This window comes from Mus caroli, unplaced genomic scaffold (assembly GCF_978045245.1).
Source record: "Mus caroli unplaced genomic scaffold, Mus_caroli_1 scaffold_4, whole genome shotgun sequence".
Classification (NCBI taxonomy): Eukaryota; Metazoa; Chordata; class Mammalia; order Rodentia; family Muridae; genus Mus; species Mus caroli.
The window spans coordinates 108,977,323-109,002,875 of record NW_028227259.1 but is presented as its reverse complement, the minus strand read 5'-3'; the positions used below and the strand labels follow the sequence as shown (position 1 = coordinate 109,002,875).

The 25,553-nt window shown below is 41.1% G+C and overlaps 1 protein-coding gene across 1 annotated transcript; it reads left to right on the top strand.

The window, feature by feature from the left end:
* The first annotated feature begins 413 nt into the window (after positions 1 to 413).
* On the top strand, positions 414 to 15,264 carry LOC147005312 (uncharacterized). Its single transcript, XM_085836383.1, has 4 exons — positions 414 to 443; positions 12,550 to 12,676; positions 12,914 to 12,974; positions 14,256 to 15,264. The coding sequence occupies exons 1-4, from the start codon at positions 414 to 416 to the stop codon at positions 15,262 to 15,264; spliced, it is 1,227 nt and encodes a 408-aa protein (XP_085692509.1).
* Positions 15,265 to 25,553: the final 10,289 nt, after the last annotated feature.

Here is a 25,553-nt window from a genome sequence, read left to right as displayed (position 1 = left end):
GAACCTCACCCCCACCCTCCAGCCCAGGCCCGGGACCTGTCAGAGCCCAGGAACTCCCCAACCAGCTCTGGCCTGCCCCTCATCATGGACTGCATTTCCCGTCCCTGAGCAGAGTCTTGGCTTCCCCTGAAGCCCAGCACCAGCCACGCTGCAGAAACGAAAAAAAGTCGGATATTCCCAGGTTCGGAGACCAAAGAGGCTGAGCCCAGCGGAAGTGAATACATGAATTGACAGATTCACTGACCAATCAGAGCCCCCATATGCTCCATCCAGTCAGAATAGAAGGAGGGTTCTTCCCGAAATCATGTGGCAGGTTCCATGCTATTCTGAGTGTTTAAGTGAATTGGTGTGTTGTGCTTCGACCTCAAATGCTGAGTATTGAGGGAAGGCTAAGCAAGCTCTGAAGTTGCAACATGGCCAGCATATGCTCACTGCCCACAAAGGTGAGGAGCTGGAGCGGTTGTGGTGGGTCCTACTCAGGGCTGGGCGGGAACCAGCAGCTTTAAGCAGCCGCGTGCGAGGTCTGTTAGTGTTAGCCATTCCTGGATCCAGCAGTGGCATCTGTATAACTTCCCTATTTTGGCTGAATCAGCAAAAAGCATTTGGAGCAGGGGCTTGTGTATAGAAACATCCTTAACAGGATGCCAGTGGCAGGCAGGCTTGGTTCCTCTAGTAGAGTCTACAAGCTCTTCTCCTCTATCTATCATTTTTTTGTTGTGATTCATTTGGAGTTAATTTTGTCTACTTGTAAAAGGCATCCCATCTGTTGGGTGACTGAGAGCACGTTCTTTCAATATGTCTCTGTTTTTAAGGAACCAAAAGATAGATCCGTTAATTTTTGTACAGCTGCACATTTAGGCTTTTAGAAAAATGTTTCTGAGACAAGCTATGTTGCCACACGGATGCCAGTCCCATGCTCCCCAGGGCAATGACCCTGCTTTCCTTTTTATTAGACTTTCTAAGTTCGAATGTTAAATGTATGTACAAGGGCGTTTTTAAAATCACTCATTCATATTCTGTAATTAACTGTCCTTTGCAGTGAAAGGAAAAGTGCTTTGCTGTGGAACATGTGTTCTGCTTTCAGACTAGAACAGGAGGAATGGTTTACTGTGTACACAGTAGGGTGAAACAATGTAGACAAGAGCTAGCTCACAGACTAAAGTTTAAGGGAGTCATCTGCAGGGGTCATCATTCTGAGGCAAAGTGAGTGTTTTAAATTCCTCAGCATTTATTAATTCATGCATGTTTGTAGAAATTGTACAGATTGGTGGGTATACAAGTTGGGGATGTTCTGTCCGATCAAACTTTTTTGATGTAATTATGTCAGCTGAGAACCTCTGTGTGTGTCAGGTTATAGATCAGCAGCTAATATTACACATAATGACAAGATCATACATTATCTTATTGATGGCATTTCCTCAGCAGGGAATGGCCTGCTCTTCTTGAAAGTCACTATTGTTATTCATCTGTCCCTTGTTCTATTACCACCAGCCACAATGCATGTTTCATGGAAATTAACTCCGGGGTTCAAAAGTAGATCTGAGTTTCAGAGGTTTTTCATGTGTTCATGGTGCTTGGCAGGAAGCAGACATTAAATGGCTCTTCTAAGTTGTTTTCTTTGTGGGTTCTAGAGGGCATGGGTTTTCCTCAAGTCATAAGGAGACATGAGGAACTCCAGAGCCATAGCCACCATTCTGATCTCCATGCAGAGAGATCCATAGGGCATGGGCCTCACTGTTTGGAAGATGAATAGTAGGTGGACAGTGAGAAATTTAAATTTTAAAGTCACTTTGATTTTTGTTATTGTTGTTGGAGTTTGTGAGGTTTTTTTTGTTTTGTTTTGTTTATAATACACATGTGCTCATAGGTAACATTGTTCAAGGTCACATTTAAGGGACTATACCCTTATAAAGGATCCCTACAACCAGTGCCCTCTTGGTCATAAAACAGCACAGAATGGGGCTGGAGAGATGGTCAGTGGGTAAGAGCACTGACTATTCTTATGTAGGTCCTGAGTTCAAATTCCGGCAACCACATGGTAGCTTACAACCATCTGTAATGACATCTGACACCCTCTACTGGTGTGTCTGAAGACAGATACAGTGTGCTTACATATAAATAATAAATAAATCTTTTAAAAAAAACAGCACAGAATGACAGCTTAAGCAATGTCCTGCTGACTCTTTCTCCCATCTGATTTTAATCTTTTATAACACTGTTATTTCTCAGATGGATGTGAGAGCTTCAGCTGACTTGTCTACATTACAGGTTGAAATTGAAAATTCGGGGGAGAAAGCACAGAATGTAGCATCAGCTTTCACATTCAAAATGTTTTTATAATGTTCTTCTGGTTGGTATTTAGGGGAGAAAAAGTGAGTGTCAAGCTTTTTACACCAGAGTTGCCAGGTTATTGAGAAGCAAATAGGTCACATAGCAGACTGGAAGAATCCAGAAAGTTGTTCTATGTGGCTGCAAAGAGAACTTTCTGCCCGTGAGTCACAGTGGATCAAAAAGTAAAAATGAGGTTAAGAAATAGACTGAATTGATTTTGTTTGACTTTAAATAATGGCAATAAATGATCATTGAGCAAAAGTGCAATACTTTAGACAAGTGACCCATTTCAATTCTTCTGAGTAAATAACCAGGCTTAGGTGGTCACACATTTTTTTTTGAGAATATGTTTGTAAATATTTAAGAGATTTTTAAAAAGATTTTATTTTATTCATTTATTTATTTATTTATTTTCATTCTTTTTTTTTAAATGTATACAGTGCATTGCCTGCATGTATGTATGCAAGCCAGGAGAGGGCACCTGATCTCATTATACATGACTGTGTCCTACCCTATGGTTGCTGGGAATTGAACTCAGGACTTTTGGAAGAACAGCTAGTTCTCTTCACCTCTGAGCCATCTCTCCAGCCCAACATTTAAGATTTTTGCCCAGGAGTGTCTGTTAAGTGTAATAGATAATTGTAATATCAATACCCAATAATATGTATGCGTTTCTTATTTTTTGAATAGTTACTCAAACATAATTTTCATATTGATAAGCAAGAGTGGTTGTTTAGAAATAAACATGCAATTACTCTTCTAATTCCACAGTCCAACCTTATGAAAGATAACACAAGACACTGACCTGAGTCTCTTTCCTGTTTTATGTGTGTTTGCATCTATCTATCTATCTATCTATCTATCTATCTATCTATCTATCTATATCCATATATATATATACAGGCACACAAACATGGGCTCAGGTGCACACACACACAAACACACACACACACACACAGGCTTGGCATGAACTCTTCTGTGATGGTCATCCTCTTCAGAAAGAGCATGAGAAATGTATCTCAAAAATCATGCTCTCCTAGTCTTCATCATTTTGATTTTCTTTCTTCATTGTTTCTCTCCTTTGCATTTTCCTTTCTTTTTACTTTTCCTTTTTTTTTCTTTTGTTGTTGTTTTTGTTTTTCGAGACATTGTTTCTCTGTATAGCCCTGGCTGTCTTGGAACTCACTCTGTAGACCAGGCTGGCTTGGAACTCAAAAGTCCACTTGCCTCTGCCTCCCAAGTTCTGGGAAAAAAAAAAAGGTGTGCGCCACCACTTCCCAGCTCTTTACCTTTTCATTCAAGTAATAATTCAATTAATTTTTTCATTGAAACTAGATTCTTCTCCCCTCATACAGTATATCAGGTCTACAGTTTCTTCTCCCTGCATTCCTTCCAGTTACCCTGCCACCTCCTCTATCATCCTCTCCACAGATTCCCTCTCATTCTGTTTTCTCTGTAGAGGAGAGCAGGTTGCAAGGAGAGGAGAGCCAAGCAGAACAAAACAAGACAGAGAAGGCATGTTGAAAGCCCTCATTTTGGGGCTGTCCATTGCAAGCCAATAGGAAGAAAAGAACATCAAGATAAAGCAAAGGAGTCAGACACATACTTCCTCCCAGTGTTAGGGTTACCACACATCACCAAGCTAATCACCATAACATAGAAGCAGAGGACCTGGGTGAGACCCATGCAAACCCATTTTTCCTATTTAAGTCTTTAAGTCTTTTCTGAAAATCCTGGACATGTAAGGATTGGGTTCCCTCTGATGTGCATCTCCTCAAGTTAAACCAAATAGTGATTGGCCACTCGAAAAGGTTCAATATCAATTAGGCTCAGCACATTTTACAGGCAGGAGTGTGTATATGGAGGTTTTATAGCTTGCATCAGTTTGAAGATTTTCTTTTTTGGCCTGTGGACTCTCTTGTCTCCACAAAGAAATTAGAACATAGGGGTAAAGGCTCCAAACCTGCACAAACTTGATTTTCACATTTAGCTGGTTGTGTGAATGTTGTTCAAAACACTGTGTCCCTTTGGTCTGGTTGCAGAGAGAAACATGTTTTACATGTATTCAACATGGGTAGTTTTCAGCCATCCATGGCTCACAAATCGGTGAAACATAACCTGTTCCCAACACAGAATCCATGCTGCCTATAAAGGATGACCAGTTAAGACTTTGTCCTCAATTAGTAGGAATGGTCACCAGTGTCACCCTCAGAGTTCCCTGAAAGTTCCCAGGACAATTTGTTCCTTTACAAACCTGCAATTGTCCCCTAATCCCAGCTCTGTCTCCCTGAACTCTCTTCCTACATCCCCACTCCAAAGGATCCCTACAACTTTTTTTCCCATTTACCTCAGTCTACCAAGAAAGTCTCTTATATTTCTGCTTTCAAGAAATGTGTGTTTCCCCTCTACAACTCTTCTCCTTACATAACCTCTCCGGGTCTGTGGAGGATACGTAGATTAAACTTTACCTAAGAGCTAATATCCACATGTCAGGGAAAGTATAAGTCTTCCGTCATTCTAAGTCTGGGTTACCTCATGTAGGATGTTTTTACTGTAGTTCCAATTATCAGCCTATTGTCATGGATTCATTTTAAGTTATCATAGTTTTAGCAGCTGATTCATACTGTGTTATACAGAAAAGCCACATTTTCTTTATATGATCTTCCTCAGGGGGATACCTGTGTTGTTTTTACCTCCTGGCTAGTACAAACAATGCTATTATGAATATAGGTGAGAATGTGTCCTTCTCTGTTGCTGCATGGAGTACCTTGTTCTGTATAGCCCTGGCTGTCTTGGAGCTCACTTTGCCTCGAACTCAGAAATCCAACTGCCTCTGCCTTCCAAGTGCTGGGATTAAAGACATGTGCAACCACACCTGGCTCAGTTGCAGATTTCTATTCATATTCATGGCCATCTACTCATCTCTCCTGTCTTTCCCCAAAACTGATCCTGTACAGACTGTTCCCTTTCCATCCTCTGCCAGTCCAATGCCCCTCCCTCCATCTGGCTTTTATGACTTATATTCCCCCTCTGAGTGAGATTCAAATATCCTCCTTACTTTGGCCTGCTTTCTTGCTTATTAACTTTTGGTTCTGTGAGTATGCAAGCCAGGAGAGGATACCTGATCTCATTATACATGACTGTGATCTATCCTATGGTTGCTGGGAATTGAACTCAGGACTTTTGGAAGAGCAGCCAGTTCTCTTCACCTCTGAGTCATGTCTCCAGCCCAAGATTTAAGATTTTTGCCCAGGAGTGACTGTTAAGTGTAATATATAATTGTAATATCATTACCCTATAATATTATGTATGCATTTTTTATTTTTTGAATAGTTAATCAAACATAATTTTTCAGATTTACAAGCAAGAGAAGTTGTTTAGAAATAAATGTGTAATTATTCTTCTAATTCCACAATCCAACCTGATGAAAGACAACACAAGACAATGTCCTGAGTCACACACAGGCTTGGCATGAACTCTTCTGTGATAGTCATCCTCTTCAGAAAGAGCATGAGAAATGTATCTGTCAAAAATCATCCTTTCCTAGTCTTCATCATTTTGATTTTCTTTCTTCATTGTTTCTCTCCTTTGCATTTTCCTTTCTTATTACTTTTATTATTTTTTTCTTTTGTTGTTGTTGTTGTTTTTCAAGACATTGTTTCTCTGTATAGCCCTGGCTGTCCTGGAACTCCCTTTGTAGACCAGGGTGACCTCGAACTCAGAAATCTGCCTGCCTCTGCCTCCTTAGTGCTGGGATTAAAGAAGTATGCCCCACTATCCCCATTGATTCTTGAGAGCTTGTCTTCCACCAGGTCTCTGTCTCTTTTTGGAAATGCCTGCCACCTCTTTACCCCCATCAGTTGCAGATTTCTCTTTTTTGTTTTTGTTTTCTTTTTGAGACAGGGTTTTTCTGTATAGCCCTGGCTGTCCTGGAGCTCACTTTGTAGACCAGGCTGGCCTCAAACTCAGAATTCCAACTGCCTCTGCCTCCCAAGTGCTGGGATTAAAGGTGTGTGCCACCATACCTGGCTCAGTTGCTGATTTCTATTCATATTCATGGCCATCTAATCACCTCTCCTGTCTTTCCACAAAACTGATCCTGTACAGACTGTTCCCTTTCCATCCTCTGCCAGTCCAATGCCCCTCCCTCCATCTGGCTTTTATTACTTATATTCCCCCCTCTGGGTGAGATTCAAATATCCTCATTACTTGGGCCTGCTTTCTTGCTTATTAACTTTTGGTTCTGTGTGGTATAGTTTGGTAAGTATGTTTTTTGGCTAATATTTATGTGTAAATGAGAACATATCAAGAAGGTCAATTTGATACTGCATTCCCTTGGTAAGGATGCTGTTCTCAAGTTTCCTCCATTTGATAGCAAATCTCATAGTATCTTTTTTTCCATAGCTGAATAGTACTACATTGTGTAGATGTACATTACATTTTTCCATTCCTTAGTTAGGGACATCTAGGTTATTTGATTTTCTTGCTCTTATGATTAAAGTAGCTATGAACATAGTTCAGCAAGGGTCTTTGTGGAATATTGGAGCATCGTTTGGGTATATACCAAGGAGTGTTATTGCTGGGTCTTGAGGTAATACTCTTCTCAGTTTTCTGAAAAGGTGGGAAATTGATTGATTGATTGTTTAACTTTTATGTTTATATCCTTTCATACACTAAAGATGTCATTAATGAATGTTTAATATTATTCATACCTGAGGATCCTAAATGTAATGTTGAATACTACATTGTTTCAAAACATATAATATTTTGTGGGAATTAACCATAGTAAAAGAGCGTAAAATTTTAAAAATGAATCATTAAAAAATATTTTCAAAGGGCTGGTGAGATGGCTCAGTGGGTAAGAGCACTCGACTGCTCTTCCGAAGGTCCAGAGTTCAAATCCCAGCAACCACATGGTGGCTCACAACCATCTGTAATGAGATCTTACGCCCTCTTCTGGTGTGTCTGAAGACAGCTACAGTGTACTTACATGTAATAAATAAATAAATCTAAAAAAAAATATATATTTTCAATAGCCCTTATATGATTCCTCCTGACTTAGTGGGTGAGTATTTAAAATACATTATATATCTCTGTATACTATGTAACAATCAGTTTACTTACAAAAGATTATCAGTGTTTCTAGGACAGATATTATTTTATCAGTTAGTATATTTTAAAATTTTCACTGGGCGTGGTGACACACACCTTTAATCCCAGTACTCCAGAGGCAGAGACACGCAGAACTCAGAGTTCGAGACCAGCCTGGTATACAGAGTGAGATCCAGGATAGCCAGGGCTACACAGAGAAACCTGTAAGGAGCCGCCTTCACATTCGCCATTACAAGATGGCGCTGATAGCACTGACACCCGTGTTCTAAGTAGTAAACAAGCAAGCTGCGCATGTGCCGGGGTAGCTTTCCACGCCATGTGCTCTGCCTTTCCCGTGACGACAACTCCAGCCGATGGGCTGCAGCCAATCAGGGAGCGACACGTCCGAGGCGGAGGACAGTCCTCCATAAAAGGGAGAGGGCTCCGCCATTTCTCTCTCTCTCTCTGGCTCCTGATGGGGTAAGCAATAAAGCTTGTGCTGCAGAAGATTCCGGTTGCCCTGAGCGTGTTCTTACCAGGGGAACAAAAGCTCGCAATAAATGGTGCCGAAACCCGGGAGCTACTGCATCACGGGGAGGGAGCAGTTAATGAAGTGTTCCCACAAAACAGACTGTTGAGAAGGATCCGGCATGGATTCAGAACTCTTCAGCTGGGGAACTGTGGTAATGAAGTGTTCCCGGAAAACAGACTGTTGAGAAGGATCCGGTGTGGATTCAGAACTCTTCAGCTGGGGAACTGTGGTAATGAAGTGTTCCCGCAAAACAAACTGTTGAGAAGGATCCGGCATGGGTTCAGAACTCTTCAGCTGGGGAACGGAGCGGAACCAGAACTGTGGGGATGGGATGCGCGTTACAGCTTTACAAGGTATGTCTGGTCTTGAACTTTCTCTAGTGTTAAAAGCCCTTTTATTTCTTTTCACATGTCAACAAGTGGTTAAGACAGGGTGGAGAATTCTGAACGAAATGCAAGACAGTCTATCAGAAGTAAAGCGGGGAGAGAGAGCAGGAAAAAAGAGAAAGCATGGCGCGCCAAATAAGTATACAGGCCTTTCCACGGGTCTTGAACCCAAGGAAAAGTTAATGTCAGGGAAGAATACCAGGGGAGAGACTAGAAGGAAAGAGGAGAAAAAACAAAGGAAAAAAGAAAAGTTAATGTCAGGGAAAAATACCTGGGGAGAGATTAGAAGGAAAGAGGAGAAAAGAGATGAGTTTAAAGAGCCAGTTCTTAGTAGCTGTGAATCAGATAAAAAAATTAGCTCTTCTGAGAAAACAGACTTGGAGGAGGGAGCAGCTCGTTATGAGAGAGAAATGCGAGCTTATAGGTCAAGAAAAAAGCCAAAAGCGGCTGGCAAAGGCCAGCTTGCTGCTCGGCCTCAGGGCAGTCAGCTTCAAGGTCATAGTGCACCTCCACCCTATGCGGAGTCCCCGCCCTTCGTAGTGTGTCATCCCTGCACAGAGAGGCAGTGCACAGACTCGTTCATTCCAAGAGAGGAACAAAGGAAGATGCAACAGGCATTTCCGGTCTTTGAAGGAGCCGAGGGTGGGCGTGTTCATGCTCCGGTAGAGTACAGGCTTGCCGGCATGGCACTAACTCCTGCCAACTGGCAAATGATTGCAAAAGCCGCTCTCCCCAATATGGGCAAATATACGGAATGGAGAGCTCTATGGCAAGAGGCTGCACAAACGCAGGCCCGAGCAAACGCTGCTGCTTTGACTCCAGAGCAGAGAGATTGGACTTTTGACAGGTTCAAACCTTGGCAGCCACATCCAATGATTGGGCAGTTTTAGTTACCTCCTTTTCAGGACAAATAGATAACCATTATCCAAAACATCCAGTTTTACAGTTTGCCCAAAATCAATCTGTTGTGTTTCCACAAATAACAGTAAGAAACCCACTTAAAAATGGGGTTGTGGTATTTACTGATGGATCAAAAACTGGCATAGGTGCCTATGTGGCTAGTGGTAAAGTAGTATCCAAACAATATAATGAAAATTCACCTCAAATGGTAGAATGTTTAGTGGTTTTAGAAGTTTTAAAAACCTTTTTAGAACCCCTCAATTTTTTAGAAGTGGCTGGAGTGATTAAGCCTTCCAGTAAAGTTGCCAATATTTTTCAGTAGATACAATTAGTTTTGTTTGCCTCTCCTTTAACTGGAGAAAAGGCCTCACATGTGATTCAACATTGCCTTAAGGCATGGAGTGCTTGGGGAAAACCCAAACTACTTAAGACTGATAATGGACCAGCTTATACATCTCAAAAATTCCAACAGTTCTGCCATCAGATGGATGTGATCCACCTGACTGGACTTCCATCTAATAAAACAGAAAGGGGGAGTCGAGGAGGCTCTACCCTGAGTACCAAGAGTGTCTGTGTCTACAGCACTTTTTACACTCAATTTTTTAAATCTTGATGCTCATGGCCATACGGCGGCTGAACGCCATTGTTCAGAGCCAGATAGGCCCAATGAGATGGTTAAATGGAAAGATGTTTTAAGTAACAAATGGAAAGGACCGGATCCTATTTTGATAAGATCCAGGGGAGCTCTTTGTGTTTTTCCACAGAATGAAGACAACCCATTTTGGATACCAGAAAGACTCACCCGAAAAATCCAGACTGACCAAGGGAATACTGATGTCCCTCGTCTTGGTGATGTCCAATGCAACAACAAAGGGAGAGCAGCGTTGGGAGATACAGAATTGGACGGCTAAATTTGAACAGACCCTTTGAAAATTGAGACTTGCCCCACGCACTTGGACCTGTCCCTGACCAAAGGATTATCTCCCCAACATTTTCCTTCTTTAAAGAATGGGTGGGGGTGGAATTATTTGGAGCTGTTCTTTGCTGTGGATTGGTGTTGCTTCTCTGATTGGTCTGTAAGCTTAAGGCCCAAACTAGGAGAGACAAGGTGGTTACTTCCCAGGCGCTTGCAGCACTAGAACATGGTGCTTCCCCTGATATATGGTTATCTATGCTTAAGCAATAGGTCGCTGGCCACTCAGCTCTTGCACCCCACGAGGCTAGTCTCATTGCACGGGATAGAGTGAGTGTGCTTCAGTAGCCCGAGAGAGTTGCATGGCTAAGCACTGCAGTAGAAGGGCTCTGTGGCATATATGAGCCTATTCTAGGGAGACATGTCATCTTTCAAGAAGGTTGAGTGTCCAAGTGTCCTTCCCCCAGGAAAAACGACACGGGACCAGACCAGAACCCCTCCGGGTGATGAGCCTAGGAGGAGGTTTTGTGTACGGCTCCTTTACCTGCACACTGGGGATTTGACCTCTATCTCCACTCTCATTAATATGGGTGGCCTATTGCTCTTAAATAAAAGAAAAGGGGGAGATGTAAGGAGCCGCCTTCACATTCGCCATTACAAGATGGCGCTGATAGCACTGACACCCGTGTTCTAAGAAGTAAACAAGCAAGCTGCGCATGTGCCGGGGTAGCTTTCCACGCCATGTGCTCTGCCTTTCCCGTGAAGACAACTCCGGCCGATGGGCTGCAGCCAATCAGGGAGTGACACGTCCGAGGCGGAGGACAGTCCTCCATAAAAGGGAGAGGGCTCCGCCATTTCTCTCTCTCTCTCTGGCTCTCTCTCTCTGGCTCTCTTCGCCACTGGCTCCTGATGGGGTAAGCAATAAAGCTTGTGCTGCAGAAGATTCCGGTTGCCCTGAGCGTGTTCTTACCAGGGGAACAAAAGCTCGCAATAGAAACCCTGTCATGTAAAACTAAAAATAAATAAATAAATAAATAAATAAATAAATAAATAAATAATCAAAAAAGGAAGAATTCATTGAAGTTAAACATTAAGAAACTGCTAATATTAAGAACAGTGAGAAATATTATCAATGATACTTTTAGGATGTTTTGAAGAATGATTTTAATATTTTCAACTGTTAATACTCAACAAACAGAATAGTTATTTTAAGGTATATTTCATTGTTATGTTTCCTTTTACATTTCTTATTTTATTAATTTGGATACTGTCTCTGTGCCCTCTGGCTAATTTGGCTAAGAGTTTATCTATCTTGTTGATTTTTCTCAAAGAACCAGCTCTTCGTTTGGTTGATTCCTTATATAGTTGTTTTTGTTCTGTTTGGTTGATTTCAGATCTGAGTTTGATTATTTCCTACAGGCTACTCCTCTTGGGTGCATTTGCTTCTTTTTGTTCTAGAACTTTCTGGTGTGCTGTCAAGCTGCTGGTATAAGCTCTCTCCAGTTTCTTTATGGAGGCACTTAGAGCTATGAATTTTCCTCTTAGCACAGCTTTCATTGTTTCCCATCAGTTTTGGTATGATGTGTCTTCATTTTCATTAAATTCTCAAAAGCCTTTAAATTTTTTCTTTATTTCTTCCTTGACTAAGTAATCATTGAGTAGAATGTTGTTAAGCTTCCATGTGCATGTGAGCTTTTCTTTGCTTTTGTTGGTATTTAAGACCAGCCATCGTCAGTGGTCATCTGATAGGGTACATGGGATGATTTCAGTCTTCTTGTATCTGTTGAGGCCTGTTTTGTGACCGATTATATGGTCAGTTTTGGAGAAGGTACTGTGAGCTGCTGAGACGATGGTGTATTCTTTGCCTTTAGGATGAAATGTTTGTTTCATAACTTCTGTTATTTTCACTGTGTCTCTGTTTAGTTTCTGTTTCTGTGATCTGTCCATTGCTGAGAGTGGGTTGTTGAAGTCTCTCACTATTATTGTGTGAGGTGCAATGTGCACTTTGAGCTTTAGTTAAGTTTGTATTATGAAAGTGGTTGCCCTTGTATTTGGAGCATAGGTGTTCAGAATTGAGAGTTCCTTGCTTTTTGTAGTTTGTAATATTCATACAGAATCTATGGTGCCTACTTAGTGTTGTTGATCTGTTTGCTTGTCTCTTTATATCTGTTAATTTGTACTCTTCTTGCAAATGCATGTCCCATTCAAAAGGTGAGGAAATGCAAGACTGGAACCTCATTATTCAGTTTCTGTCTGAAATGACATTGAGATTACCTTATAACTTCTGTGTTAGGATGGAAGAAAAGGAAGAATAATTTGAATACATTGTCAATGAAATATATATCCAATATGTGAGCACCATGCTTTCTATCATAAACATGTATGGGATGTTTTAGAATGCAGTGACATATGAGGATGTGCATGTGAACTTTACTCGGGAAGAATGGGCTTTGCTGGATCCTTCCCAGAAGAGTCTCTACAAGGATGTGATGCTGGAGACCTACAGGAACCTCAGAGCTATAGGTAAGACTGTTCATGTGGTTTTCCTTTATAACTTTGAGGGAAACTGTTTCCTTTGGTTTGAGTGTGTGTTTGTCTTTTTGCTTGCTTCTTTTGTTGTTGATGATGCTCTTCTATAATTTAAATTGAGAAGGAAGAATGAGGTGAATGAGTCAGACATGGTTCTAAGGTTCACTGAAGATAGTACATTAAAATTTCCATCAATTCCAATAATATACAGTTTCTGGTACTATGTTTTAGGCTGTTATTGGGATGACCACAGTAATGAAGAAAATTCTCAAACTTCTAGAAGAAGTGGAAGGTAATTTTTATTTACATGCTGATCCAAATGTGCCTTAGAAGAAATCTTCATGGGTTCTTGAAATTTTAGTTCAAGGCAACAGTGTATGTAAATAAGCATAAGATACTGAGTATTAAATTCTCACAAATGCATTTACCCCTATGTCAGGTACTGTATTTAGGTTTACAGGGCATGCTTCAGTATAGAATACTGCCTAAACAGATAGAATTATTTCAAGCACAGCCCCATTAGCACTAAAATGCAGATCTGCCACTCAGTTTAGTCTTATACTTCTCAGATATTGCAAAAAAGTATACGGTTTGATTGTATGATGTGTATATATCCAAAAACTTCTCATAAACAAATAGTTCACAGTAACATATATGTAACTCATGTAATTGTGGAAAGGTGGTTAAGTTCTGTGATAGTAGAAGTTTATAAGGCTTGAGAAAGTTGAATAGAAAGCTTAATAGAAATACCTCACATGTCTCTGGAGAATAAAAAGTCAAACGTTGTGAATATAATATTTGTACATTTTATTTCCTTTTGTACCTTTCATAGGTATATTATAAGGCACATATCTATCTACCTATCTATCTATCTATCTATCTATCTATCTATCTATCTATCTCTATCTTATATAAAGGATCCAGGCCCTATTTACTAAGGATATTGACAGAAACACTGAGTGTCTTTTTCTCCAAGGACATTTAGAAGATATCTTGTTATCGCCACTTAGAGTTTATTTGTTGAACTATATATGATTTTACAGTTAATTGATTCTCCAACTTCATTGGGAGTAAATCAACAAACTCACATTACAAAAGATTCTTAGGAGTATTAGTAATGTAGAAATTTTCTGTTTTTTACTGGTTCACTGTCCACATATAATATGGCTTAATCTATAGGAAAATTTATGAATGCAATCATTGTAATGAAACTCTGAGTGCTTGCAGGTTTTGTTAAATATAGGAAAAAAGGCTATATAAGAAAAGATTGCCATGAATGTGAGCCATTATATAAATGCTTTTACAATCACAATTATCTTCAAATATTTATGGAACCCATAATGAAAGAAAATACCATGGATATAAACAAACTGATGAATTTTTATTATACCTGATTTCTATTTCCATTTAGAAAATACTATAAATGAATTCATACATATAAAAAAGATTCATTACTATAATACATGGGTAAACCTTTCAAAAGTGACAATTGCATCTACTGGCATAAGAGAATTTATAATGTAGAGAAACATTTTCAATATATGCAAAATGCTAACGATTTTGTATGTCATAGGCATCTTAAAATGGAAGACAGAACTCATACTGGAGAGAAAACCTATGAAGGTACGCAATGTAATGAAGTGCTTTCAAGTCACAATCATGCTCAGATATATAAAGGAATGCTTACTGGAGCCTTTGTACTTTATACTGGTGGTCAAATGCATAGAAGAACACAGGCAGGGGATAAATGCTGTGACTGTAACACACTTGGTAAAGCCTGTGCATGCAACAGTCAACTGCAAAGCCATAAAAGAACAGATACTAGAGAGAATCCTTATAAATGTAACCACTGTGGTAAAGCCTTTGCTCGTCACAGGGATCTTCAAAACCATGAAAGGATACATACTGGAGAGAAGCCCTATGAATGTAACCACTGTGGTAAAGCCTTTGCTCGTCACAGTGCTCTTCAAACACATAAAAGAACACATACTGGAGAGAAGCCCTATGAATGTAAACAATGTGGTAAAGCCTTTGCTCTTAACAGCTATCTCCATAGCCATGAAAGGACACATACTGGAGAAAAGCCCTTTGAGTGTAGCCAATGTGGTAAAGCCTTTTCGTGTCCCAGTAATTTTCAAAGCCATAAAAGAACACATACTGGAGAGAAGCCCTATGAATGTAACCAATGTGGCAAAGCCTTTACTCGTCACAGCCATCTTCAAAGTCATGAAAGAACACATACTGGAGAGAAGCCCTATGAATGTGACCAATGTGGTAAAGCCTTTTCATGGAACTATTGTCTTCAAATTCATAAAAGATCACATACTGGAGACAGGCCCTATAAATGTAACCAATGTGGCAAAGCCTTTCCTCGTCACCACCATCTTCAAAACCATGAAAGGACACATACTGGAGAGAAGCCCTTTGAATGTAACCAATGTGGTAAAACCTTTGCTTGTCACAGAGATCTTCAGAGGCATGAAAGGACACATACTGGAGAGAAGCCCTATGAATGTAACCACTGTGGTAAAGCCTTTGCATATCACAGTGCTCTTCAAAGGCATAAAAGAACACATACTTGAGTGAAGCCCTATGCATGTAAAAAATGTAAAGCCTTTGATTACCATAGCCATCTGCCAAGTCATAAAAGGACAAATGTGGTAGTGAATCCCTATGAAAGTAACCAGTTTGGTAAAGCCTTTGTTTGTCACAGCCATCTTCAAAGCCATAAAAGGACATATACTGGATAGCAACCCTATGAATGTAATCAGTATGGGAGAGCATTTGCATGTCACAGCAATGTTCAAAGGCATAAAAGAACACGTACTGGAGAGAATCTCTATGAATATAAATAATGTTGTAAAGCCTCTGCATGTCACAGTGCTCTTCAAAGGCATAAAAGCTCACATTCTGGAGAAAAGCCTTGTGAAAGTAAACAATGTGGTAAAGCCTTTGCTTGACATAGCCATCTTCAAAGCCAAAGAAGAACACATACTGGAGAGAAATCTTATGCATGCAACCACTGTGGCAAAGCATTTGCAGAAAACACTAATCTTCAAAAGCATAAAAAACCCTACACCAGAAAGACTCTCTATGTATGTAACCAATGTGATAAAGCCTTTGCTCATCACAGCTATCTTCAAATCCATGGAAAGACACATAGAGGCAATAAACACTATGCATGAACCCAGTGTCGTAAGTGCTTTCACGTAACAATAATCTTCCATGCCATAAAAGACATGTACTGGATAGAAGCCCTATGAATGTAACCAGTGTAGTAAAGCCTTTTCACAGAAAAGTTTTCTTCAGAGTCATAAAAGAACACATAGTGGAGAGAAGCCCTATGAATGTAAACAATGTGTTAAAGCCTTTGCTCGTCACAGCCATCCTCAAAGCCATAAACGGACATATACTGGAGAGAAACACTATTCATGTAACCAATGTGTTAAAGTGTTTTCACATAACTAATCTTCAGAGTCACTAAAGAAAACATACTTGACAGAATCTCTGTCGATGTAAACAACGTGGTAAAGCCTTTGCACATGTGGTTTTCAAGGGCATTAAAATCCTAGATTGCAGTGAACTCTTATGAATGTAGTCAACTTGATTAAGACTTTGCATATCAGAGTCTCCTCCTTTTGTATGAAACAGATCATTCAGCAGAGAGATTTTGTGTGTGTGTGTAGGCGTGTAACTCTTTTATCTACTTGTCCCATGCTTTTTCTCTAGTTAATTACCTTGCCTATCTTTTATATGAGGAATTGTGCAGTTGTTATTGTCATACGTGATGTCTTATTTAGTTGATATCCACAACAGACTGCCCTGCTTCTTTTCGAAGAGGATGGGCAAGGAGTGGATCTTGGGATCATGGTAGGTTGGGAAAGTCAGGAAGAACTGAAGGGGAGGGAAAACAACCCAGGATTGGAACCTTCAGCCTATAAAGTTTCCTGCTTGCAAGGTGTACTGGGTCAATAGTAGCACAGAACTTGTGGTGGTAACCAAATATTGACTGGTTTAATTGGATGCACATGAAACAAGAAGGAGCTTGTGACTGACACTGGTTGATCAGAAACTAGAAGCAAGATAAGCAAGGATCATACTTTAGAACCAAACATGACTTCCCCTTGCCCATCACCCCCATCCCCACAAAAAAGCATAGTGGCGTTCTGCTCTTTTCATAGTTTGGTGATTCGTCCAACTGTCATTAATGTCTGCCTTCATTAGGGCATGGGAGTAATATAAATGACCCACAACTAAACACTAGAAGCCAGGTTTCCAGTCTCTATTGTTTTCTTTGTCTATAAGCTTGGGGAACAGCAGAGAAGAGGGACAGACTGACTCTCATTCTCTTCCCTCTCACCCCCTTAACATCGTCTTGGCTCATTTTAAGGAGGTGAAGACCAGACCTCACAATGTCTGGATGGATATGAGCAAGAAGAAAATGGAGACATACTAAAGCTCAGAGTGGCCCAGTCTCAGAGTAAAATGGCCAATAGATTTGGAATTTTCCATCTTTTCACAGTGTTAGCAGTAGAAAGCAAAGTGTTCCAGAAGGTGGGGGAATATCCAGACCAAGTCCCTTACATTCTAGTCTAAAGATTTGGTTACCAATCCTCTAACATGGGTGAAATCCTGTCTATTGCCCTTGACTTACGTTACTTTACCACCAGAAACTATGCCTGCTCTGTTGGCAAAAGAATGAAAACGGGAAGATTCCAAGCCTCCAAAGGTTCTCTATCCTTTTCTACAGGACAGTACACTAGAGGAGGTCACATTTCCTCCCCCTTTTACTTGACTGCCAGTGCAGCCCAGGGGCGGTAGCTGCACTGATGGTTGATGGCAAGGTTGGGGCAGGTGTCTTGGGCAGAGGCCCATTATTCACCACTAGATGCCCTACCCATGCCTGGAAGTCCCGCACAAGCTGTTCCATCCATGCCCTGGCCAGCAGTTCCACCATCGGCACAGGTGTACCAACCACAAGGGATCCCTCCAACAAAGCAGGTGGCCCCTGCACCAGTCATCTTTCCACTACTTGAGGCCCCTCAGAGCCCCTTATGTCCACATGAGAGTGGAGGGAAGGCAGGCCCAGGGCAGGAAGCAGACTGCCATAGCACTTCCCCAAGCCACAGCACCAGAGGCAAATTCCACTGTCCTACCCCTGAGAGCCACTGGTCCAAAAGATGACCCCAGTATCCAGAAACATGACTACTGGGCCTTCGCCATGGATGACCTTTAATAATTGGAAAAGAGAACATGCTAAGTTCTCTGATAGCCCTAAACAGCTCATGGGTTTACTAGACACCATTCTTTTTACCCTTCAGCCCTCTTGGGATGATTGTCAACAATTGTTGCAGATTCTCTTTACCACAGAGGAGAGGCCTATCATCATCCTGGAGGGCCGGAATCCTACTTTTTGGACACAAAGGAGGGGAGGCTGTCTCCTCAGAATGTCCTCATTAAGGGGGAGTTTTATGGGAAGTACCATTCTAATGCTAGGGGAGGGGGAGTGAGCCCCAGGCTGCTGCAGGAGGACCCAGCACAGAAAGCAGCTGTCTGCCTATTGTGCTTGCTGCAGGCTGGAGGGAGGATGGGAGCTTCAGGGGGCGAGGGGGTGTGGGGAATGAAGAGGCAAGCTGTCTGTACATAACACTGAAATCTCTCTAGTATCAGTAATGCGGGGTTTACAACATCCTCCCCTTTTGGTGACTCTAGAGGCCAGTCTTGGACTCTTTATAGGTCTTAATTGTCTGTGCTAACTGGATGGTACTGGGATCTCATCACCATCAATTGAATAGTCCCTAACCTCTGCTTTATAGGCTACAAAAGCTTACTGATTATGCATGGCCTGAATGTGAGCTGTAACAGAAGAACCATCAGGGGGCCTGTGAATGTTGAAGTGAGGGTAGTTAACCATGGAAACTTATAGAATAGTGAATGATAGCGGCTTTTGGAGTTTTCTCATTCTCTTTGGCACCTCTCTATGCTTTCTATAACCTTAGCTAGTGATTCTCTTATTATTCCAGAGTGATTTACATAAAAGCAACATTCTCCTTCTAGCAGGAACACTACTCTAATCCTCGTCCATTCTGCAGAACTACCTCAGCCAGGGAATCTATATTAAATGCTAGGTGTACGATGGATTTTGCTAAGCTTTGGATATCTTGATCTATATCTAATTTAAGGCTGTTATAGTTCTTCTCTTGCAATGTTAGGGCTGCTAACCTGGTGTCGGCTCCCAGAATTACAGCCAAAGTTGAGGAAATAGGTTCTCTCTTCTGCCTCATCAGGTCTCTCCCAACATGTCCCATTAGGTTCTTCAGCACTATTTCTTCTGAATAATAGGTTATGTGTGGCACCAACTGGACTAGAATACAGAACTCCTCTGCAGTAGGGGAATTAAGGATCTCTCTGTGTACCCACAGCGTCAACTCTGTTGAACAGGTCCACCAAGCCTGCTCAGGGGGCTGGGGGGATGACCCATTTGGAATGAACTGTGGGGGTTGTTTGATTACAAAAGTGCTGGCGTGACAAGGGAACTTCTCCCAGACAGGTCCCCTGTCCTGATATGGTCTTCAGGGTTAAGGCTGGGCCTTCTTGGGATGATCTGCATGCAGTGTCTTTCTCAGATTCATATTTAGATGTAAATCCAACACCTTCATAAAAGGGGGTCTGGAATTATAGCACAGCCAGCAGGAGGTGGTTAGCTCTGGGTGGGAGCCTTTCAAAATCTGAAAGGTGTTTAGCATCCTTGACCTGGGCAGACCTACTGGCTCCATATGATTCAAAAAAGATCCTCTCTCTTTACCCAGACCCCAGAACCTCAGCATCCAGCAGTGATTTGGTGATCTAGGGCACAGTGCAGACTGCCCGGCCTTCTGGATCTTGCCCAGCTCTCACAATCTTGCAGACCCCACAGCACCCAGACCACTTAGTGCACAAGAACACAGACTCCCCACCCCAGGGCATGCAGCCTCCAACCCTCTCTTCCTGCTCTGCCAGATCACCGGCAGGTCTTCCTTCCCTGGCAGCCTCCTGGAAGAAGCAAGAGACTCTGGCAGAGTCTTCAGGCTTGTTGGGTAGCAGGGTGAGTCGCTCCTCTTCCTCTACATCTGCCTGTAGTGAGTGTGGGAGATCAGGGCAGGCGTTATTATTCCAGAATTAACTAGACCACCCCCAGCTTCCAGTGCACAGTCTGTGCCACTGAATGCATTCAGAGGTGCACAAGCATGTTTCCAGCACCTACTCAGCTTAGTTAAACCTGGAGATGCTTTTCTGCAGCATTTATTGGTCTTTTCAGCATGTGGGGGAGGGGAGGGAAGTTGTTCCTCCTATACATTTAGTTGTATAGGATATGTAACCTATGAGCTGACCCTGATAAAGTTACAGCAGCAAGAGTGAAATGTAGTGAGCTTTGCCTGCTATTCAGGGTCTTCCCTCTGCCTCAAACTTTGGAAGTCTTCAAGAAATCAAAGGTTTCTCTCTCTCTCTGTCTCTGTCTCTCGTCTCTCTCTCTTTCTCTCTCTCTCTCTCTCTCTGTGTGTGTGTGTGTGTGTGTGTGTGTGTGTGTGTGTGTGTGTAAAATGTCCTATCCAGAGATGTCCTGCAGTGAAAGAAACACATATTTCAATATGTTGGAAAGGAAATTTCATTTTTATCTAATGCTATTAAAATGAAAATAGAATGTAAATATTATTTAGTGTATTGTTTTAATGTTACAATACCCTCCATTTTTTACTATTGTTTTCATCAATTTGATTTTGATATATAAAGTAGCAGAAAATATGCTCGTATGTCAATTCTCTTATGGATGTTCAAAATAATAATGAATACTAGCAACACAATTTTGTGTTTTGAATTGTAGATAAGAAAACTTGTGTGGAGAGAGATCTTATTTCTCATGTCTTCCTTCTCCTGGTGTAGTTTGGCTTCTTTCAAATACAACTTTCCTACCACTTTGTGGTCAGGAGTGGGTAAAGTGAAAGAAGAGGAGACCCTCCACAGGTTTGTCATCTCAAGAGGGAGAAATCTGCTCTTTCAGCCTATTTGTGAACTGCTAAATCCTAAGCCATGCCAGGCAACACAGAGTCACAGGGTTGGAGAGACACAGGCAGCCATTGTAGCTGTATGCAGAATTCTGAGCAGCAGCTCCTGTCCAAACCTTTCAGACCCATTGTATGCTGCTGGGTTCCCACTACTACCACAGGTTCAGTCTGTCACCAATGCTGCTGGAGATATCCTGTAGGCAAGCAGGTGTGTTGTCACTTCAGTCTAGGACAGGAGCAGACAACCATTCACTGACACCGGGCTGAAGTTTTTGATCTCCTATGATACCAGGTCTAGAATTCCATGCTTCCATTCTTGTTCATGACTGTCTACTGAGTCAGCGAAATGCTGCCAAATTTTATCTCCTTGGAATGTCTGTATTATTAGGAAGCTGGGTTCTCTGCTTCAGCAGTTACAATATTTGATCAATACCTTTGCCCTTTGTAGAGAGCAGCATTGTAGATTTAGAAATGAAGAACATTGTTGAATCTACAGAGCTGGAATATAGTGTGGCTCTGAGAATTTCCCAAGTGTATTAGGACTACTTCCAGTATGCTTTTGAGTAGATGCTGCAGCTATACCAATTTTGATTATTTTTTAAACTAATTAAAGTAACAGACTCAATTTGATAGATTGATCTTCTTCTCAGCACCTCACGGTACCTTCTCCAAAATTGACCACATAATTGGTCACAAAACAAGCCTCAACATATACAAAAATATTGAAATTGTCCCATGCATCCTATCAGATCACCATGGACTAAGACTGATCTTCAATAACAAAATAAATAATAGAAAGCCAACACACACGTGGAAACTAAACAACACTCTTCTCAATGATACCTTGGTCAAGGAAGGAATAAAGAAAGAAATTAAGGACTTTTTAGAGTTCAATGAAAATGAAGCCACAACATACCCAAACTTATGGGACACATTGAAAGCATTTCTAAGAGGAAAACTCATAGCTCTGAGTGCCTCCAAAAAGAAACTAGAGAGAGCACACATTAGCAGCTTGACAACACACCTAAAAGCTCTAGAACGAAAGGAAGCAAATTCACCCAAGAGGAGTAGACGGCAAGAAATAATCAAACTCAGGGGTGAAATCAACCAAGTGGAAACAAGAAGAACAATTCAAAGAATCAACCAATCGAGGAGCTGGTTCTTTGAGAAAATCAACAAGATAGATAAACCATTAGCCAGACTCACTAGAGGGCATAGGGAAAGTATTCTAATTAACAAAATCAGAAATGAAAAGGGAGACATAACAACAAACCCTGAAGAAATCCAAAATACCATCAGATCCTTCTACAAAAGGCTATACTCAACAAAACTGGAGAACCTGGATGAAATGGACAAGTTTCTAGACAGATACCAGGTACCAAAGTTAAATCAAGATCAGGTTAATGATCTAAACAGTCCCATATCCCCTAAAGAAATAGAAGCAGTCATTAATAGTCTCCCAACCAAAAAAAGCCCAGGACCAGATGGGTTTAGTGCAGAGTTCTATCAAACCTTCAAAGAAGATCTAATCCCAGTTCTTCACAAACTATTCCACAAAATAGAATCAGAAGGTACTCTACCCAACTCATTCTATGAAGCCACAATTACTCTGATACCTAAACCACATAAAGACCCAACAAAGATAGAGAACTTCAGACCAATTTCCCTTATGAATATTGATGCAAAAATCCTCAATAAAGTTCTAGCTAACCGAATTCAAGAACACATCAAAACCATCATCCATCCTGACCAAGTAGGTTTCATCCCAGGGATGCAAGGATGGTTCAATATACGAAAATCCATCAATGTAATCCATTATATAAACAAACTCAAAGACAAAAACCACATGATCATCTCGTTAGATGCTGAAAAAGCATTGACAAAATCCAACACCCATTCATGATAAAAGTCTTGGAAAGATCAGGAATTCAAGGTCCATATCTATTTCTTTTTATTTGTATGTTTTATACTGAAAATACAGAAAATAAACCTGCCGCTGAGAAGATTCTTTCATGGAAATTTTCTGCAATCATTTAAAGAGTTGTGATTCCAAAGTATCTTCTGATTGTTTATTGTGATACTCACAAACAAGTGCTATATCCGACATTACCCAGATAGGATCCTTCTGCTGTGAACTGTGGTGAATGCAGAGACGTATGGCTGCTCACAGAACAAGGCTAAGGGACACACTAATGCTTGTCTCCAACAGAACACCTATAGCACAGCCTCTATAGCTCAGAGCATTATGGAATATGGGGAGAAAGAATGCAGGAGCCAGAATATGAAAAGAAGGAATGGAAATGCAGTATTGCCGTCATGAACAGACATAGCAACCATGGTCTGTGTCCCAACTCTACAGCTTAACTACACAAGACTCGTTCCCTCACCATCGTTGGAAGTAACAGAGGGAGCTCAATGGGCTCATATCCCATTCTGCTCAACTATTGGCTAGTGGCAGATCATGGGAGAGAGGTAGTCATTGTTTCACATTTATACTCATATCTGAGCCTACAGCACTCCAGTGGAAAGTCTGAAACCATGGATCACACAGACAGCCCTGTGTGTCACAAGACAAACTCAAAGTTGTGATGGTGAGAAAGAGACTTGGAGAGAGGAGTATGTGAAGGGAGTGTAAGGGAGATGAGAGAGGTGGGACAAAGAGGGGATAGCTGAAATGCACTATATATGTATATGGAGTTGTCAATTTTTAAATGAAATTTACAAATATAAAAAATTGCATAAATTAATAAAGATTTTTGTTTGTTCTCTATTATACTGTAAATCAGCAATTAAGATATTTTTTAAAAATCACAAAATAGTAACAAAGTACTTATAAGTAAAAGAGTATAAACCCCAAACTACTGAGACACTTGCTCATCCCTTGTGTTTCTGCGGTGCATAAAATACAAACATCAACAACCAAGACAATAAGCCTCCTTCAGAATTCAGCAACTCTATCAAAACATGAACATTGATCAATAGGAAGATGCAGTTGGGGACCATCTTAATGTATTAGTGCTCAATGACATAAGTAAATGAGGTCTTCAGCAATGGTGTTCTACTATCAAGTTATGGACAGTGACCAATAGGCTTGGTAATAGTCTGTGATGTTTGTGGAAATCCATAGAATCCCCTTTGACAAATGACTGACCATGAAGTAATAGATTCCTAGCACTGGAGGTGATAGACATCTTACTTGGTAATATAAGCTGGCTTATTGAGCCCTTGTCTCCTCCATAATATAGTGACTCTATTTAAATTCCTTTCATAAATATATAAAATATAGTATGATACTGTGGTATGTAGCCACAAAAGTGTCTCCTGCAAGAGGACCTAATTGCAGACAGCCTGAGAGACCAAGAATTGCTGGGGCAGACAAAGCCAACCACTAAGGAGCTGCCTTTTGGCATGTGTGGTGGCACATGCCTTTAATCCCAGCACTCAGGAGGCAGAGGCAGGCGGATCTCTGAGTTTGAGGCCAGCCTGGTCTACAGAGTGAGTTCCAGGACAGCCAGGGCTACACAGAGAAACCGTGTCTCATAAAACCAAAAAAAAAAAAAAAAAAAAAAAAAAAAGAGCTGCCTTTTAGGAGAGGTACATTCTTGGTACCAATGGGACTTGGGTGGAGAGTATTAAAAGGAGCTAGCAGCAGTGTTCACAGAGCTTGCTGGTGTCTTTCTTGTCTGCTGGCAAAATCTGTGTCCTTGATTCTCTCTCACTTCACCTTCAAACCCCTAGGGCAGATAAGGTAAGCCGGGAGTAGTCCAGGGTACAGGAAACAATGATAATGTCTTTGGATATGTCTTGTCTTGTCTTGCCTTGCCTTTTGTCTTGCCTTGCCTTGCCTTGCCTTGCCTTCCCTTCCCTTCCCTTCCCTTCCCTTCCCTTCCCTTCCCTTCCCTTCCCTTCCCTTCCCTTCCCGTTTTTTCTTTTCTTTTTAAAATTTTATTAATTTATTTATTTATTTATTTATTTAATGTATGTGAGTACACTGTCCCTATCTTCAGACACACCAAAAGAAGGCATCAGATCCCCATTCCAGGTGGTTGTGAGCCACCAAGTGGTTGCTGGGAATTAAACTCTGTGGAAGAGCAGTCAGTGCTCTTAACCACTAAGCCATCTCTCCAGCCTGCTGGATATGTCCTTTCAAATGGCCTTTAGTTGTTTGTTTGTTTATTAGTTATGGCTTTACTGTTTTGAACAGATGCCATGACAATGGCAACTCTCATAAAGACAAAACTTAATTTGGGTGTAATTACAATTCAGAGGTTCACTCTGTCATCATCAGTGCTGGAACATGGCAGAGCCAAGGCTGGCTTGATGCAAGAGGGACTGTGAGTTCTACATCTTGTTACAAGGCTGCCAGGAGAAGACTGGCTTCCAGGCAGCTAGGACAAGGATCTTAAAGCCCTGTCATTCATGGAACAGAAATCTTCATTATGTCATCCTCATAGAAATCAGAGCTTTTCCATGGGAAGGCAGCAAGAATTTTTTTTTTTTTTTTTTTTTTTTTTTTTTTTGGTTTTTGAGACAGGGTTTCTCTGTATAGCCCTGGCTGTCCTGGAACTCACTCTGTAGACCAGGCAGGCCTCAAACTCAGAAATCCATCTGCCTCTGTCTCCCAAGTGCTTACATTAAAGGCTCCCTGGTTGGCAGCAAGAAATTAACACAGGCATTGAAATGTATTTATTTGAACTGAGACCAAAAAAGAATAGATTTGAGGTTGCAAACACTCTTTAGTATTACTCTTTAAGAAGCTACAATACTGTCAACACAATAATGCTTACAAAATTTAAAATCATATCACACAGAAGAGAATTACATATTCC